General features: G+C 32.3%; 1 protein-coding gene across 1 annotated transcript; it reads right to left on the bottom strand.

Moving 5' to 3' along the window:
• Positions 1-17,748: 17,748 nt before the first annotated feature.
• On the bottom strand, positions 17,749-18,357 carry LOC133032177 (uncharacterized). The gene is made up of 2 exons (XM_061106045.1): positions 18,274-18,357; positions 17,749-18,177 (listed from the first exon to the last, which is right to left on the bottom strand). Exons 1-2 carry the CDS (start codon positions 18,355-18,357, stop codon positions 17,749-17,751), a joined length of 513 nt encoding a protein of 170 aa, XP_060962028.1.
• Positions 18,358-19,330: the final 973 nt, after the last annotated feature.

Here is a 19,330-nt window from a genome sequence, read left to right as displayed (position 1 = left end):
GTTCGTCAAGAAGAAGGATGGATCTATGAGGATGTGCATCGACTACAGGGAATTGAACAAGCTGACAGTGAAGAATAAATACCCATTACCTAGGATCGATGACTTGTTCGATCAGCTTCAGGGGAAGACAGTCTTTTCTAAGATTGATCTCCGTTCGGGTTATCATCAGTTGAGAATCCGAGAGGAGGACATTCTAAAGACGGCTTTCCGCACTAGGTATGGACATTACGAGTTTCTGGTTATGTCATTCGGACTAACCAATGCTCCTACAGCATTCATGGACCTGATGAATAGAGTATTCAAGGATTTCCTCGATATCTGTGTGATTGTGTTTATCGACGACATCCTCGTGTACTCTCAATCAGAAGAGGAGCATGAGTTACATCTTCAGATGGTACTGCAACGACTTCGAGAACATAAGCTTTACGCCAAGTTCAAGAAATGTGAGTTCTGGTTGTCTCAGGTGTCCTTCCTAGGGCACATTGTGAGTAAAGATGGGATCAAGGTGGATCCCGGGAAGATTGAATCCGTTAGGGATTGGCCGAGACCGAAGACAGTGACAGAGATCAGAAGCTTCTTGGGATTAGTTGGGTACTACCGTAGGTTCGTGGAGGGGTTCTCCAAAATTTCAATGCCCCTAACCGAGCTTACAAAGAAGAATCAGCGGTTTATCTGGTCAGATAAATGCGAAGCTAGTTTTCAGGAGCTGAAACAGAGGTTGATTACCGCTCCAGTGCTAGCTTTGCCTACGGACAAAGAGAAGTTCGTAGTTTATTGCGATGCATCCAAACAGGGTTTGGGGTGTGTGCTGATGCAAGCCGATCGGGTCATCGCTTATGCCTCCCGTCAGTTAAAGGATTATGAATAGCGATACCTGACTCATGATCTAGAGTTGGCTGCAGTGGTTTTTGCACTGAAGATCTGGCGGCATTACCTTTACGGGGAGAAGTGTGAGATCTATACCGACCATAAGAGTCTCAAGTATTTCTTTACTCAGAAAGATTTGAACATGAGACAAAGGCGTTGGTTGGAATTAGTGAAGGATTACGATTGCGAGATCCTCTATCATCCCGGAAAAGCCAATGTAGTGGCCGATGCCCTGAGCAGAAAGGGTCCCGGGCAAGTAGCTAGTATGGTTCAGATCTCACCTCAGCTAGCAGAGGATATGGTTAGATCCAGCATTGAGTTTGTGGTAGGTCAGCTTCACAACTTGACGCTGCAATCTGATCTGTTGGAAAGAATAAAAGTCGCTCAGATGACAGATCCGGAGTTAGTGAAAATCCGAGATGAGGTATTGGCTGGTCAAGCCAAGGACTTTTCAGTGTCAGACAGTGGGATGCTTTTGTATAAAGCCAGGGTTTGTGTTCCGAACAGTGTGGAACTTAGAAATGAGATCTTTGAAGAGGCTCATTCTACCCCATATTCTCTACATCCCGGCACCACCAAGATGTACCAAGATTTGAAACCGTACTTCTGGTGGAGCGGTATGAAGAAGAATTTGGTAGAATTCGTATCGAGATGCCTCACTTGTCAGCAGATTAAGGCTGAACATCAGAGACCAGCAGGGTTGTTGCAGCCTCTAACCCTACCAGAATGGAAATGGGAGAATATTACGATGGATTTTGTGGTCGGGTTACCTAGGACCACGGGTTTATTTGATTCCATCTGGGTAGTGGTGGATCGATTTACGAAATCTGCTCATTTTCTACCGGTTAGAACAACATTTACAGTGGATCAGTTGGCAGAGTTATATGTCAGAGAGATAGTGAGACTTCACGGGGTACCGAAGTCTATAGTTTCGGACAGGGATCCGAAGTTTACCTCCAAATTTTGGCAAAGTTTGCAACGGGCAATGGGTACAAAGCTAAAATTCAGTACAGCATTCCATCCTCAGACAGATGGTCAGTCCGAAAGGACAATTCAGATATTGGAGGATATGTTGAGAGCCTGTGTTATGGACTTTGAAGGCTCATGGAATAAATATTTACCGTTGATAGAATTTTCTTACAACAACAGTTATCAGAGTACGATAGGGATGGCTCCCTATGAACTGTTGTACGGTAGAAAGTGTAGATCCCCTATCCACTGGGATGAGACAGGGGAGAGGAAATACCTAGGTCCAGAGTCAGTTCAGCGGACCAATGAGGCGATAGAGAAGATAAAAGCTAGAATGCTTGCCTCACAGAGCAGACAGAAGAGTTACGCAGATCCGAAACGCAGAGATGTTGAGTTCCAAGTAGGGGAACATGTGTTTTTACGGGTATCTCCGATGAAGGGGATTAAACGTTTCGGGAAAAGAGGCAAGTTATGCCCTAGATTTACAGGACCTTTCGAGATTCTCGAGAAGATAGGTCAAGTGGCATATCGGTTAGCATTGCCTCCAGCCTTATCAGCAGTTCACAACGTATTCCATGTCTCAATGTTGAGAAAATACGTTTCAGACCCCTCTCATATACTCAGTTATAAGAGTTTTCAGCTTCAGCCAGACATGACCTATGAGGAACAGCCAGTGCAGATCCTGGATAGAAAGGATAAAGTCCTTCGGAATAAGACCATAGCATTGGTCAAGGTTCTCTGGAGAAACAGTAAGGTGGAAGAAGCCACCTGGGAGCTAGAGTCAGATATGAGAGCTCAATATCCAGAGTTATTCAGGTTAGATTTCGGGGACGAAATCCTTTTAAGGGGGGAATAGTTGTAAAGCCCGCTTAGTTAATTTGGAAATTATCAGTTAATTATGATTAATTATGAAATTATTTATAGCTATTTAAATAATTTATTATACTGTTATTTATGTTATTCAGTAGCTTGCATATTTTGCATTTCCGGTGCCCGGTATTTTGGAACTCGGCGTTTGGCTCAGTAGAAATCACAACTTAGTATGTTAGTAGTTTGGGGACGGGTTTTAGACATTGGGAATGTCGGGAATGGCCGGGAATTTAGAATTTCCCAAAAATACCCCTTTAGTATGATTTATGTGATTTTGTGGTGGAGGGGCAAAATGGTCTTTTTGCCCCATTAGTGTTTTGTCTTATGTGAGTTATTAATTGGAATAAATGTATATTTTAATTGTTTATCTTGGCTGAAATAATGTGATATATGCATTAAAATTCATTTTCTCCTTTCATTTTAACACTTAGTAAAAAATTAGAAAACTTTGAAAAAGAGAATTTTCTCTCATTCTCTCTCTCTATTTCGGCTGGTGCATGGGATTCAAAGGGCTGGGTTTTTCCATCAATTTCTAGCTAGATTCATCATCACTTTGGAACTCTTGTTTGTGGTAGGTGTTTCTTAATTTTTCCTCTTTTGTTTTCTTGAAAAAAATGGTGAAAAGATGAGTAAAATGCATGCTTTTGTGGCTGTTATTATTGCTGTGCTTGGTTGTTGATTTCTGAGGTTTAAAGCATGTTTAATTGATGTTAATTGAGCTGTTTGAAGCATGCTAGTTGTGTTGTTCAAAGCTTTGAGATTTTTTAAGCTTAAATATGTGATTTTGGTGAAAATATTGTGAATCTGTTGCTGGGTTGTTGTGTATGATTTTACTTGATTTCAGAGGCTTATTCATGTATATTTGAGTAGAATTAACTAGGTTTGGATGCATGTTTGTGGGAATTGCTCAAGTTTGAGTTTAGAACTCAAAGCTTGAGCTTTAATGGCAAGTTGTGTATCTGTGAATTCTGGGTTTGTTTGATGCCTTAGATTTGTTCCTTGGGGTATTTAGAGCAGGTCTGGAAGGTTTGGAACCAATTGGGTTTGATTTGGTTGAGTTAGGAATTTTTGAAAAATTCCTGCGAGGAACCGGAATTCCGGTTGTGCAACTGGAATTCCGGATGGGTGTCCAGTAATTCCCAGAACCGGAATTCCGGTTGGGCAACCGGTCTACCGGTTGGGGAATTTTCAGAAACCCTAGTTTTCCTCGTTTTTATGTTTTAGGGGGTATTGCCATGCTTTTTATCGATAGGGAAACTTTTAGTTCCTAGTTTTAGTCCCCGGGAAGTGATTTAGCGTGTCACTTATAGCGTTGTGATTTTTATGGTTTAGGAGCCAGTAATCCGCCGCTCAGCTTCAGTTCCAGTCAGGTTGACCGGCACACTTGAAATCGGAATCCAGGTAAGATTAGTATAACAGTATGCATATGTAGATTACATGTTTAGCGTGCATGTAGGAAGCCTGCTAGATTACATTAGTTATGTATATAGGCTTCGAACCATCCAACCCTGTCACGTCGGTACAGGCTGGAGTATGACCAGCAGCCGGAGTATGACCGGTTTGACCGATCAGGCTGACACTTGGTTGGTGGTTCCGTGCTATTGACGTATCCCGTCGGTACAGGCTGGAGTATGACCAGCAGCCGGAGTATGACCGGTTTGACCGATCAGGAGGATATAGTAACACGTCGGTACAGGCTGGAGTATGACCAGCAGCCGGAGTATGACCGGTTCGACCGATCAGGTTGTTACGTGTCAATAGTACCGTCCCTATGAACGTTCAGAACTCAGTACCATGTTGGACATGGCAGTAGTGGCTCAGTACCATGTTGGACATGGCAGTAGCGGGACTCAGTATCGTGTTGGACACGACAGTTAGTATTATGTATGATATTATTATGCTTTTCTTACTGAGTCTGTCGACTCACAGTTTACGTTTATGTGTAGGTAAAGGCAAGGCTATAGCTGATGGACCGTGAGCGAGCTTATGAGATTGTACATGTCGGGGCGGTTAGGCCTGGAGCGTACGATCCTCGGGACAGCAAGGCTGAATTTTTGTAACTGGTCGTTAGACGACTTTTATTTTTATGTAATGGTTAAACAGTTAAACTTTTTGTAAATGATTTTATAATCGGGATCCCGAGTCTTTTGTAATATGGTTTATAAGTTTAAATAAAAAGCAAAATTTTAATTAATCACGTTTTTCCATAAACCTCGTTGATTAGCAACGAGCTGCACAGTACGTATAAAAAAATCACGTAATACGCCTAAGATAGTTAGAGTGTTACATAACTAGGGAACTAAGCCGCGCTTTGCGCGGTGTTCCCAAATTTTTGTAGTCTTTATATATAAATATATATTGTACTTATAATGAGTGATATAACCTAAAACATAACATTTTCATGTTTATATAATTATTAATTACTATAAAAGAATTGATTGTAGATTTATTAATTTTATTATATAATTATATTTTATTCTATCTTTATTTATAATTTATTATTTTATATAATTTTTTTGGGTAAGTATATCAAATATCACTTAGAAGTGAAATAAATAAAAAAAAATATAAAAAAGAAAAAAAATAATAAATTCCTAACTCATATTTTTTGACTTATAAATATATAGATACATTATATAAATATATAAATTTGATTTGATGACTTAAAATAATAATAAAAAATTAAATTATAACTAATTGAGCAAGATCAAGTTATCAATCACACATATATTTTTGGACAAATCAAAATGAATGTAAGAATACTTTGTTTATAGTATAAAAGTATACTAATAATATAGTTCTTAATCCATGTGGAATTTTTACAAATAACAAAAAAAATTTACTAAGTCATATATCTCAACATCTACAAATATGTAAAATGAATTAAATTTACTAAAATTCTTTTAAAATAGATTAAAATATTGTAGGATGTCACCTTATTTTTTTTAGTACTTTCTTTTATATAAATATATGGGTAAATACCATTTTGAATCATGTATTTTGCAAAAGTTACTAATTGGACCCTCTATTTTGTTAAATGACAAAATGGACCCTGTATTTTTTAAAATTGTACAAATAGGACCCTGAACTGATTTTTTGTCAAATAAAACTTAAGTTGGTTATATTAAATAATACTTTTTTAAAAATTGAGCTCATCGTCGTATTTTTATTATTTTGGAAAATATAGGATTCATTTTATCATTTAACAAAATAAAAGATCCAATTGGTAACTTTTATAAAACACAGGGTCCAAAATAATATTTACTCTAAATATATAGAAATTAGATATTGATTTACAAAAATACATAGACTGATAGATTTTACAATAGTGTGTGAGATTTGGACTGGAGTAAAAATAATGCAACCTATAATTTCTATAAAATTTTGTTATTAAAAAATAATTATAATGAAATGTAATTTTATTTTAAAAATAATAAAATAAATTATTATAATTTTTAATTATTTTATGTATGTAATAATATTATACATATTTAAATAAAAGTAATAGTATAATAAAAAATTTAAGAAAATGTATTTTTATTAATAATTATAGGTTTTAATTATTTTATATACGTAATAATACTATATATCTTCAACAGAAATTAATAATTTAAAATAAAAATTTAAAAAATATATTTTTTATTTGTTAAAATACTTTAAGGATTTTTTTTATAATTTTAAATTTTTGAGAAAGATTAAAAAAGTACAAAAATGTGTAAATCAATAATATCAATCACCCACATATTTTAATCACTGGTTAGAGAAGATTATATTTATCATTCACCTACATATAAAATAAATAATACAAATTTTGAATAAACAATAGTAAAATATATATTTTATAAGTTTAACATTCACAATAGTCTTATATCACTAAAAGTATATATGAAAAATATATAGTTAAAGAGTCTTATTAATTTTAATTATTATTATTATTATTATTTTAAAAGAAAAGCCTTATTATTTTAATAAAATATGATATAAAATTTGAATTCAACTTAAAAAATATTATAACTAATTGGGTAAGATTAAGTTCATCAATCACCCAAACAAATTATACTAACTTTGTTACAAACTAAAATAAAAAAATATTGATATATTTAATGTAAAAGTATATCACCCACAATAATCTCTAAACCATGTGAAACTTTTGTGAAGTGGCTCTCATATATAACTAAAAGCATACAAAAATGTGAAAAAAAATAAGAAAATAAAGATATTTTCAACAAAAACTAATAATATACAATAAACATTCAAAAATTATATATTATTTTTATTTATTAAAAAACTTAAGGTTTTTTTAAGAAAAAAAAATTAAATATTTGACAAAAATTAAATAGTGCAAAAATATGTAAAAATACAACACACATACATCATTTGCAAACCATGCGGAACTTTTGCTAAAAAGAAAAAAAAAATCACAAAATTATACTAAATTTACTAATTCTAATAAAATAGATATATTTATACATTTTATATTTTATAAAAGTTAATAATGTTATACTTATATGTATATATAATTATACACCACCCAAAATAATTTCATGAACTTATTATTTTTTTTATTCTGCCCAATATTTGTTCTTATTAATGTAGTAAGGATATGAGAATATCACAATCTAATTTATTTTTTTTTTCTAACTTTTATCTTATATGATAAGCACATGATACAATTATAATAAATAATATTATGTAAATGATTTTTCTTTTCTTCAGTATCTTGAACTTATTAACAAAGTAGAACTTACACATATTTTTTCTAACGAACTTAATTGTCCTATAAACATTTTTATATGCCTCTATAAAAATATTTTTGAACTTATTAACAAAGTAGAACTTATACATGTCTTTTCTAATAAACTTGAACTATAAACTTTTTTATATGCATCTCTAAAAATATTTTAAAAATATAATAAAAGTGATAAGTGTGTATATATTGTTTTAAAAAAATATATATTGTTGTTACACTATATATTTTATAATTTTTCTAACTATATAATATGAAATTTATAAATTTAAATGGTGTATTACAATACATATTTTAGAATTTATAAAATTTATATTTACTATTTATATTAAATTTTAATTCCAATATGCACACACTAATGAATTCAAAAAAAAAAAAAATTATAACTAATTCGGCAAGATTGAGATATTCAATTTCAATCACCCATGACAAAATAAAGAGAATGTAAGACTACTTTATTTATAACTTAGAAATACAACACACGCATCATCTGCAAACCATGTGAGACTTTTGCTAAAAAGAAAAAAGAAATCACAAAATTATATTAAGGGTTGGAAACTGTCATTACTGTTATGAGTAATTACTCTTGAAACTGCGGATAGGTTTCTTACTTATCGTTTGCTTTATCGGGCGACGATAGTGAAGTATGCAGGTCGTGGTTAACGAGTGGTAAGGGTGCTTAATGAATTATCGAGATGGTGTGATTACAAGTATGAAATTGTATAAGTATGTTAGTGTGTGATGTGTTCTATTTACATTTATTTTGTTATAGTAAGATTAATTGGATTTAATAATGTTTATGGATTTAATTACTTTTTTTGCACAGTCTTTGTGACTCACGGGTTTAAATGGTGCAAGTAAAGGGAAAGGCAAAATTTGGCAGCCATGAGTTTGAGGTCTCTGTACCAGTGTACATATCAGTCGCGGTGCTACGACCCAGTGGAAATGATATTCTATTTTGAATGTACTTTGGAGCATAAACTTATTTTGTAAAAAAACTTTTGTTCGTGAATGTAAATATTTTAGAAACAGGGGTCCCCGTAAGTAATAATACTTATCTTTTATAAAAAGAAATTTAATGTGTTTGTTTTAGATTGCCAAATTTTAATTAATCACACTTTTTGTATATTTATATAATTAGAAAAAAAATAATTTTGTAAAACCACACACGTGGCATCTTTGTGCGACAGGGCGTTACATTAATATATGTTGTAAGTTTAAGAAATATATTATTGCTTAATGTGAACTTGGATTTGTAGTGACGATGAAGATGTATTTTAGGATAAAAACATGGAGTTTGATTTCGGGTTTGGTAATATTAAAGTTATTGATAATATTTTGATTGTTCCACAAGAGAAGTTTGAGAAATTGGATGGTGTAATTGTAAAACTATAGGGGACGGTTTAAAATTGTCCCCTATGCTATGAGAGACAGTTTTAAACCGTAGCCTATAGTCTAGGCGATGATTTTACACCGTAGCTTATAGTTTTTGCCGACAATTTTCCACTATTGCCTATTCTACCTGTTTTGTAACGGTTGAATAGGTGACAGTTTTAGAGACCGACGACAATACATTAGCCGATTGTTTAAAACTATTAGGAAAACCCAATTTTTTAGTAGTGTTAGTTTCTTGAAATATCATTTACAAGGAGCTATATATTTTAAGGATAAAACGATAGTTTTTGTCCCTACTCAATGTAATCAGTCTATAGAGGATCAATGATTAATGTGATTGAAATAATAGATAGTTATAGCATATTTATATTTGGTATATCGAACATTCTATGTAAATAAGAGTGCAATTCAAAATCTATAGTAGAGTCAGGATGTGTTAATAATTGAGAAAATTTACCTATTGAGAGCTTGGTTATATAGGCTCGTGGTTTTCAAATTGTCAAAGATAATATCATCTTGTAGACTCAATTAATTAATTATTTAAATCAATTAGAATTCAAAAATTGACTATGTCAAATTTCAAAATTTTTATTAAATTGGGTCAAAGTGAGAAGATAAGAGAAATATAGACTCAATTGTTAATTATGACTAATTCTTGTCAAATTAATAAATTGTTATATTTAAATTTTAATTTATATTATTGAAAATTGAATAAAAATTTAAATATAATATATAATTTATTATTCATTAAGATTATAATTATAATTATATATTATATATAATCAAACCAAGTTTGTTGAATTCGAATTTAAGGATCGAAATTTGATTATATAAAATATAACAGGGAAAAAAACATAAAAATACAAAAAAGAAAAAAAAAATTACAAAAATACTATGGGCCGGCCCATTAAACATTTATACAGTCCACATACAAATATTTACAAAAATACCGCATGCACTAAGCCTTCAGCTGTACAGAGCGAACATTGAAGGTGAACATGCCTCGATCGTTTCAAAACTGCAAAACAACCAAAATGAAACCAAAACGAAAAAAATACAACCATTAATTCTGGCGAAATCAACTGGAAAAGAAGACCTGCAATGATCTAAACAGAAAATGACGAAAAAAAATAAAAAAAACTGTGAAGAAACTGAAATTACACATTTGTTTTCTATTTTATTCGATCAAAACAACTCCCCCTAATATCGAAATCCAAATTCATGAAATGTAGATCTGTAACAAACAGATCTGGAGCTCCCATACACTGAATCCAAAACAATATGCTGTGAATTTTTTTTTTAAGAAAATCTCATGAATAATAGATCTACGTAATATACAGTTGTATTTTGATTGATTACTGGTTTCCAATATAGAATATATTTTTTTTAAAACACAATAAGAAGAGCAAATTCGAATTAAGGTACAACCAGTTACGTATAAGTCTGTTTTTTTTTTGTTTTGGTTGCCTTATAGTTGCATTATCGTTTTATGATAGTTTATATATTATGCATGAATTTAATTTGACGGGGACTAAGAAATAGTAGCTATACATAGTAAGTTTTGTGCAAATAGTTGCATATTAGTTTTATAATGAAATAACATATGCAAGTAGCAAAACTTTAATAAAACTACAAAACAACTGTATACAAACTAAAATACAGGAAAAATTCTTTGAACATCAACATTCATGATAAATGTCATTGTTACCCATTGATGATATCAAAATGGACAGGAAACAACCAGATAAAAAACATATTTAAAAAAATACATACAGAAGGTGTTTACACTATTAAAAAACTATGAAAAAACTATTCCAAAATGAGAAATAATCCAATGAAGAAACTGAAATGAAAAACAATAAAACATCTCTAAAAAAAAGAACAGAAAAAAAAAACAGAAATTAATACTAAATAAACGAAAATGAAAAACTCATAAAAAGAACAAATAAATTAAACTAAAAAAATAGAAGCCCTAAAAAACCAAACAAAACTAAAAGAAATGTTAAAATGAAAAACCTAAAATATTAAAATCGATAAACACAAAACACACTAATGTCAAATACGAAAAAAATTTCAAAAAGGGGGGAAACGAAAAAGAAACCGAAAACAAACCTGAGATCGAAGACCAGCTCCATCTTAATCATTTTTTGAGCATTATCTTAATGAATTTTTTCCTGGGCAGCAACCTTTGATTTTTTTAGGAGGAGCTCGCTCACGTTTCGACAATTGAGAAGCAAAATCGGAGTCATCGTTTTATTCCTATTAGCTACAGATTTCAACCCTATTTTAGAACTTTTCTTTGGCAAAGGGGGAGGAGAAGAGTTCAGCTATGGAGGTTTTATTTAAAAAAAAAAAAAACTGAAAAGAAATTGAAAATAATAAAAAAAAAAGAAGAGAAAAAGATAAGTGAATCATGTAATGTGTGATTGATATAAGTCATCAATCAATGACGTGTGTGGCTGCATATATGGAATTAATGTGTAAGTGGTATAATTGTAATAAAAGAAAGAGAAAAGGTAAAAATGATGATGTAAGCGTGTAGAGGTTTTTTTTTTATAATAAATTGTGTAAATTGGATTTATATGATATAATAGGAAAGTAATTGAATTTATCTTTGGAATTTTTACATAAAATGCCATTTTTTTTTCTGTTTTTAAACATTTATACGGTTCCATAGTTTTATTTTTCAATTTTACCATTTTGTTTAAACATTTATACGGTTTCTTTAAAACTTTTTACATCATATACGGTTTTGCTTACATCACCCAACTGCCCACACGTTTCCCTCCAAACTTCTAATTTTCAATAACTTCTATTGTCAGTTATCACACACTATCCCACTCCCTCGTTAATATTAATATTTTTTTAAATTTCCCTTTCTTCATCATTTTCATTTTGCTCTTCTTCTTCATTTGTTCATCTACTTCCTCTTTTTTTTTTTTTCTGATTGTTGTGTATGCGTTTTTCCTTTGTTTTTGAGTAATGGCTGTTACTCGATCTCGTTCGAGTTCTTTGTCTCCTTCTCCTAAGAAACCCAAAAGAAGACTATTAAACAATCTAAACCCAAATTAGTTGCTAAAACTACTTCAAAATCTCTTAATCAGAAATCCAAAGTTGTTGTTCATGTGGGTGAGCCTTCATCTGGTGATGCTAGTTGTTTTTCATGTGGGTGAACCTTCATCTGGTGATGCTAGGAAAGCTAAAAGGAAGAGAAATGATAATGAGGATGATTTTGTTGCTGTTCGTCCTAGGAAGGTATGTTTGATTTATTTATTTTTATTTGTTTTTTATTTTGATCTGTTCGTGTCGTGATCTGGTTCATTGTTCATGACTGGTATTTTTTTTTTTGTTTTTTATTTGTTTATTTCCTTAATTTTTTGTGTTTAGGGTTTTTTCTTTGTTTTTTGATGTTGTGGGTTTCAATCTCATTTTTTTCCAAATTAGGTTTGCAAGTTCTATGTTATTAGTTTAGTTGTTTAATTTAAATTTTGTTCATATGTATTTATTCCTATTTTATGTTCTATATGTTTTTTTTGTTGCTTTTTTGTTTATTTTTTTGTTTCTGTGTTGATGGACATATTTCCTTTGTATGGTCATTTTCACAAGTGCTATCATTCATGGATGTTAAGAAATTTGACAAAAGAAAAAAAAAAAGACTAGGTCGATTGTTGTTTGTGTTTGTTATTGTCATGTTTATGTTAAATTAGTATTTGATTGAGGTGAAACTTTGATTTCATACTCTCAATTTGTAACTACATTGCCATTTTAAAGTTAGTGAAAAAAGTAATTGAATAACTTGATAGGTTGTGATATTTTTTTTTTTCTTTCTTTTCTTGAGTGCAAAGCATGTTTAATTAGATTAATAGAAACATATATCTCACTGTTAGTGTGTATAAAAAGATTGCTATTAAATAACAAGTTAAATTCAGTTTCTTTAAAGTTGGCTATTACATTTAGCCTTATCAGTTTTAAGCCTGGGGTGACAATAAGAATTGTGAAGAACCTAAGAATGTGTGTGGATTATCATGGAATGGCAAAATAGAGAACTAGTTGTTAGAGACCGAACCTAGTTCCACCATTTCAGCCTCCTTCATATAATTTTGTTATTTTTTTTGTTCAATTCGATGTTTTTTTATTCTTTTCTGTTTTTGAGGTTTTTTTTTTGTTTTTATTTTGTACATTTGTTGTTAATTTCATGTTACAGGTTCCATTGCCATATTTTTAAAAATTAATGTATATCATCTGTTATTGCGTGTCCTTTTTTATATATTGTTGTTTCTTGATATCAGAATTTGTTTCTTTTTTTTTTTTGTGTTAGTTAATTTCTTATGTATGCATTGTTCATTTATGTTTATTTTTCATAGTTGTTGTATGTAACGTCCCCGCTTCAAGCCTCCATTGGGCCCTTACACCTACGGAATGAATGGCTCTTATACACGAGTACGTCACTTTGGCTGCTTCATGGACTGACGACTGACCCTACAGACCAACACAAGTGTTTCCAGCGTGCTTTGTCCTCACTCACACGCTTCCTGGGAAGACTTCCCAGGAGGTCACCCATCCTTGAAATTGCTCCCAAGCCAAGCACGCTTAACTGTGGAGTTCTTTCGTGATGGGCTACCGAAAAACAAGATGCACCTTGTTGACATAGGTAGTACCAATCAATCCATTTAAGCTCTCTTCAACTGTGTAGTCCCATACCTACACAGTCTCTGAATCATCCCACTTGACCTTCCCCAGGCGGTGTGGGATTGCACAGCTTACCCGGTATTTCCCCTTACGGATCACAGGACTACTGACTGTCACATTGTAGTTTATATGTTTAATTGATTTTACTATTTTGTTTTTTCAGTTATGGGATAATAAGTTTGGTAATGAAGATTTTCATACCACACGGGTGACTTCTACTTGCTCGTTTAGAATTATTGAAACTATCATTTCTATTTTGACCCCTGAACAGAAAGAATTGTTTGGACAAACTGTTTTTGGAATCTTTTTAAGAACTCCTTCTTATGTTACGCAACACCAGTTGTTCCATAGTTTATTTTTTAGGGAGGTTGTCCAGCCGAATGAAAATAAGATGTGGTTTAATGTAGCTGGTCGGATGCTAAGGTTTAGCATAGAGGAGTTCGCTTTGGTTTCAGGCCTTGATTGTTCGGGTCAATGTGACAAGTTGAGGTATAAACAAGATAAAAACTTATTGAAGGAGAAGATTTTTCCTGGTTCTAAGGAAATACACAATAAGGATGTTGAGAACGCTTTTATTGGTAAAAGGTTTGGTGATGATGATGAGCTTGCATTGAAAGTTGTTGTTTTGTACTTTGTTCAGTGTTTTGTCTTAAGTGAGTCAGACTCTAAAAAAGTATCTGATTTAGAGTTGGATATTATTGATAGTGGGAGGTTTAATGAATATGCTTGGGGCAAAGAGTCTTATTCTTTATTTCTTGATTCGGTAAGGAATGCGATATCAAAGAATCTTGTGAAAATAAATAAAGTTGATAATGGTGAGAGAATTGGTTTTTATAGGTTGAGAGGTTTGGCATATGTTTTTCAAGTTTGGTTCAATGAATGTTGTCCTTACATTGATGGCATTCATTGTTCTAAATTGCATGATCGTATTCCTAAAATTCTTAACTGGTTCAATGATTCTGCTCCTTCTGTTATAGAGTTCAAGAATTCAATCTTCAATGTATCTCTTTCTAAGGTATTTAGTTTTAAGAGTTTGATGTCAATGTTAATGGTATGTTTATTTTATGTGTTTTTAATGTTTTATTTCATGTTTTATGTTTGTTGCAGCTTAAGGTCAAGAATTTGCTCCCAACTGAGGAGGAATCATTGAGGTTACATTTAGATGGATTCTTTGTGGATAAGAATATAGATGGCATGGGGAAAGGGAAATCTATTCAGATTGATGATGTTGGTAGTCAAGGTTCTGTTGAAGAAAATAGTTCATCTTTTAAATTTTCTGATTTTCATAGGAGATTGGCAGATATTTCTGCCAACCAGGAAGCATTCTCTGCTGAATTTGTCATTTTAAAAGAAGATTTTAAGAGTATGGTGCATTCTTTGGAATCTGTACATAAAAAAATTGACAAGTTGTTGTCAAGACCTCCTCCCAAGGTTTGTTTGTAATTTGTTATTATACTGTTAATTATTGTTTAATTATCAATATTTATTTTTTATATTTCTTTTTTTATGTGAAGGATTCTCCTGATGTTGAGGAATACGATAATGATGAAGATGCTGAGATTAAGGAGGCTTCTCATGAGGATGAGGATGAATTGGAAGATGATGATGATGGTGATAGTGAAGAGAAAGAGACTGATGAGGGTGCGAATGAGGATGAAGAGGGTGATAACGGAAAGAATGTGAATGAAGAGAAGGAAGGGGGTGTGGATGAGGATGTTTCTCAGGGCGAGAAGAATGATAATGAAGGTGTCATTAATGATTCGGATCATGTTAGTGACGTACCAAATGATTGTTTTAACGATGAGAAAAAAGAAAATGATGATGATGATTTTTTCAAAGGTTATAGCCAGCTTCCTGTTGAGGATGATGATGCTGTTATGGCTGGTTTGAAAGTTGTTGCAAAATTTCAGGTATTTTATTTTTTATTCATTTCATTATTTAATTGTTTATGTGTTGTTATTTTCTTGTTGTAATGTTGTTATTTGCTTCTTTTGTAGCAATCATCTGCTTTGATTCCATATGATCCACAATCAACCACTTCTGCTAATGTGGTAACTTTTTTACCTCATTGTTTTGTTTATGTATAAATATATTATTTTTCTAAAAGATGTGTTTTTTTATCTATTTCTTTTATTTAGGATTTGGTGGCTGAGCTTAATGTTGCCGTTGATAATTTAGTTAATGTTGATGAGATCACTCCTCCTGTTGAGAGGAGAATACCAAAGCCTGGCTTACATTTGCAGTCTCCTTATGCACAGCAGTTGAGTTCATCATCTAAGGCTGCTGTTGTTTAAAGTAAGGTTAAAGGTTTATGTGCTTTGGATCATTCTATTGTAGACGATGCCAATGATGAAGATGAGAAAGCCTTTGATGCTTGGTTCAAATCTGGTTTGCTTAAGAGACCGACGTATGTTACTTTTATGTTTATTTCTATCTTAGTTGTCTATAAGATTTATTTTTTTATACATGTGATTTTCTATTAATTTTTTTTTGTTTGTTTTTATGTTTATAGGAAGGATTTGAATGGTCATTCTGTATATTTTGGTCCTGCTGATAATAAGATTGAGCCAGGTTTTGATTTTGGTTGTGAGTATGTTCAGCGAAAGATGTGGTTTCACTCGTTGCTTCATTGTGATCAATTTCTTAGTGATTCTGTAAGTTTTGTGTTGTTTTTTTTGTTGTTTTTATGTTTTTTGTCAGTATTGTTTATGTTTATTCATTTTTTCAATTTTTTCACCATATGGATGTGATTTTTTATTATTTGAGAAATAAAGCTAAGTATTCTATTGCAACAAACATGAAGATCACAACTACAGATTGCTATTTCAATAGTAGCATCAGGTCATTGCATGAGAAGTATGTAAGTATGAATGAACAAATGTCTCTTGTTCATTCCAAGCACCAAATGGCTCATTTCATAAAGGGTAAACGTCTTTGATGTGGTACACGTTGGAGTCAGGCTGACCATGTGTTGTTGTTTGTGCACATAAAGACTGGTAGTCATTGGGTTATGGGTAGGCTTGACATGAAGTCTAGAATTGTATATTTGTATAATTCTCTAAGGACACCGAAGTATGCGGCTGCTTCTTTGCTTGCTTTGGAACCTTATTCTGTCATGTTGCCATTGTTTTTCTCTTTGCTGGGTGTTTATGATGAGCTTCCTTATACCTTACCAGCATCTGTGAATCCTGTTGCACCTTTCCCTATTGTCAATGCTGAAGTACTTCCTGAATAAGTGGATAAGTACGAATTTTAATTGTTTATGTTCTGTTATATTTTTGTTGTTTTTATGTTAATTTAACATATCCTACATTGATTTTTTGTTTGTTATTGTTTCTAGTGATTGTGGTGCGTTTGTTGCTGCTTTTGTTGAGTATTTCATTGAGGGAAAGGATATTCCAGCTGACTTCGATGTTGAGGAGTATCTCCTTAGGCTTTCTGTGTTGCTATACAAGTTTGGACTTATGAAACAGATTGACAATGTTGAAAGTGAGCCAGAAAGCCCACCTAAATCTCCAAAGAAGACGAAGGCAAAAGCTAAAGGGAAAGCGGGGGCAAAAGCGAAGTGATTTGAATTCAAGAAAATTACTCTATGTTTATCTTTTGTTGTTTAGCTAGGATATGATATAATACATTGATATTTTGTTGTAGGCTTCTCTATGTGTTTGTTTTTTTTTTTTTATGTTATTTAGCTAGAACTTAAAGCAGTTGTTGGTGTATTGCTTATGGCTATTTTTTTTTATGTGTTGTTACCCTAAACTACACAGCAATGTTGGTTCATTACTGAATCTTTATATTCTATATAATGTTGATATTATATACAGGTGTGATATTGATTTTATTATTATTATTTTTCTTCGTATTTCAAATGATTATTAACATTTTTTATACAATGGTAAGACAAAAAAATTAACATGTACATCTGTTTTCAAATGTATTTTTATACATCAACCAATTTCTATATATTTTAATAGTTTACAACTTTACTTTTGCCATTCTATGAAATTCAAAACTAAACATTCCATTATCAAATCGATTCAGTTAAAATGTATTCCTGAGTTCATTAATTCAATAGAAACCAAATTCAAAGCTAATCATCTCAATAGCAATCATTGTTTAAAATTCCTTATTTTTTTCTTTTTGTATCTGTAAAAATGTTCTATTTATGTTGTATTTATGTTGTTGTAATGTTATGTAGCTGCTGTTGTTTTTCAGTTTATACTTGGGTTGTTGCATGTCCTCCTGTTGTGTCCTTTTCTTCCACATTTGGTGCATTTGATTTGTGTCCGTGTCTCCCAACTAGGTCTTGTTCTTTTCTTCTTTGGTCTTCCCACTTTCACCCTTTCAAGTGGTGGCAATATTTCAATATCCTTGACTTCTTGTGCAATGTCCCAACTGCTTTGATTTCCTACTGGATATACAGTTGCTTCATAGGTTTCCAGCCAGTTCTTTGTGCTGTAGTAATCTGAACAGTAATTTTGTGGGTCAAGATACATCTCTTTCATCATTGCTAAGGCATGCGCACATGGCATTTCATCTATTTGAAACCTGTTGCATGTGCATGTTTTTTGTTCTAGATTCACAACCCATGATCTTTTTACTTTGTACACTTCAAATATGTGTTCATTTGATGCTCTAACCTGTGAAAAAATTTGTTGTGTATATTGTTTGTTAAAATAACAGAAATTAAACATTAGTTCAACATTATTAAATATAATTCTAGAAAAATTGTGTACCTTTAATTTCAAAGCAGTTTTGTAGTTGCCCTTCATCTTCATCTCTGCAACTGGAGTCAATTTTGTGAATGTTCCTTGTGCCATTTTCCTGTTTTTGCATGTTCATTCCTGGATTAAAGTCCTCAGAGCTTCCATTAGTGTTGTTATTGGGAGTTCTCTAGCTGCCAGGTTAGCTGCATTCAATGATTCAGCAACATTGGATGTCATTGTACTGTATCTTTTGTGTTTGGAATACAACCTTGACCATTTCTCATATATAATTTTTTGTAGATAAGGTCGAACCTGTTTGTCTAAGGCATCAAGCTCTCTCATGTGATATTCAAATTTTTTAGTAGTGTATGCCTTGGCTGCACGAGAAAATGGCTTTTCGAAGAACCTTGCATTTTTCTTGAATGTTGTTTTCAGGTTGTTGAGTAGGTGGTACACACAATATCCATTTTGTATTTCAGGAAAGACTTGTTGAGCTGCCTTTATTATACTTTCATGTCTATCAGATATAACACACTGTTCTTGTCTAACACCAAATATTGCTCTTAATTTTTCAAAGAACCATTCCCATGATAGATCATTTTCTGAATCTGCCACACAAAAAGCTAATGGGAATATTTTACTTGCTGCATCTTGTGCACTAGCAGTTAGTAGTGTTCCCCCATATGTAGCTTTAAGAAATGTTCTGTCGACTACTATTATAGGTCTGCATTTTTCCCATGCTTTCAGTGAAGCATTTAGTGCCATGAAGCAAAATACGAGGTTGTTGTTTTCTTCAGTTTCAATGTGCACTACAGAACCTGGGTTTGTTTTTTGGAGCATATAGAAATAGCTAGGCAGCAACTGATAAGACTCCTTTGCTTTTCCTCTAACCATGTTTAGAGCATGTTCCCTACTCCTCCATGCCTTCATGTAATTCATTTGTATCCCATATTTGTCATTCATCTCAAATCTGATATCTGTTGGTGTAGCTGTTGTCTTTATGTTCAAAAACTTGTATTTAACACAGTCCCCTATTATTTTTGCTGATGCTTGCCTTTGATCTCCAAATCTGATGCTTAGTGAGGAA

Source organism: Cannabis sativa, chromosome X, assembly GCF_029168945.1.
Source record: "Cannabis sativa cultivar Pink pepper isolate KNU-18-1 chromosome X, ASM2916894v1, whole genome shotgun sequence".
Taxonomy (NCBI): Eukaryota; Viridiplantae; Streptophyta; class Magnoliopsida; order Rosales; family Cannabaceae; genus Cannabis; species Cannabis sativa.
Note: the sequence above shows the minus strand (reverse complement) of the source record. Positions and strands in the feature narration are given on the sequence as shown.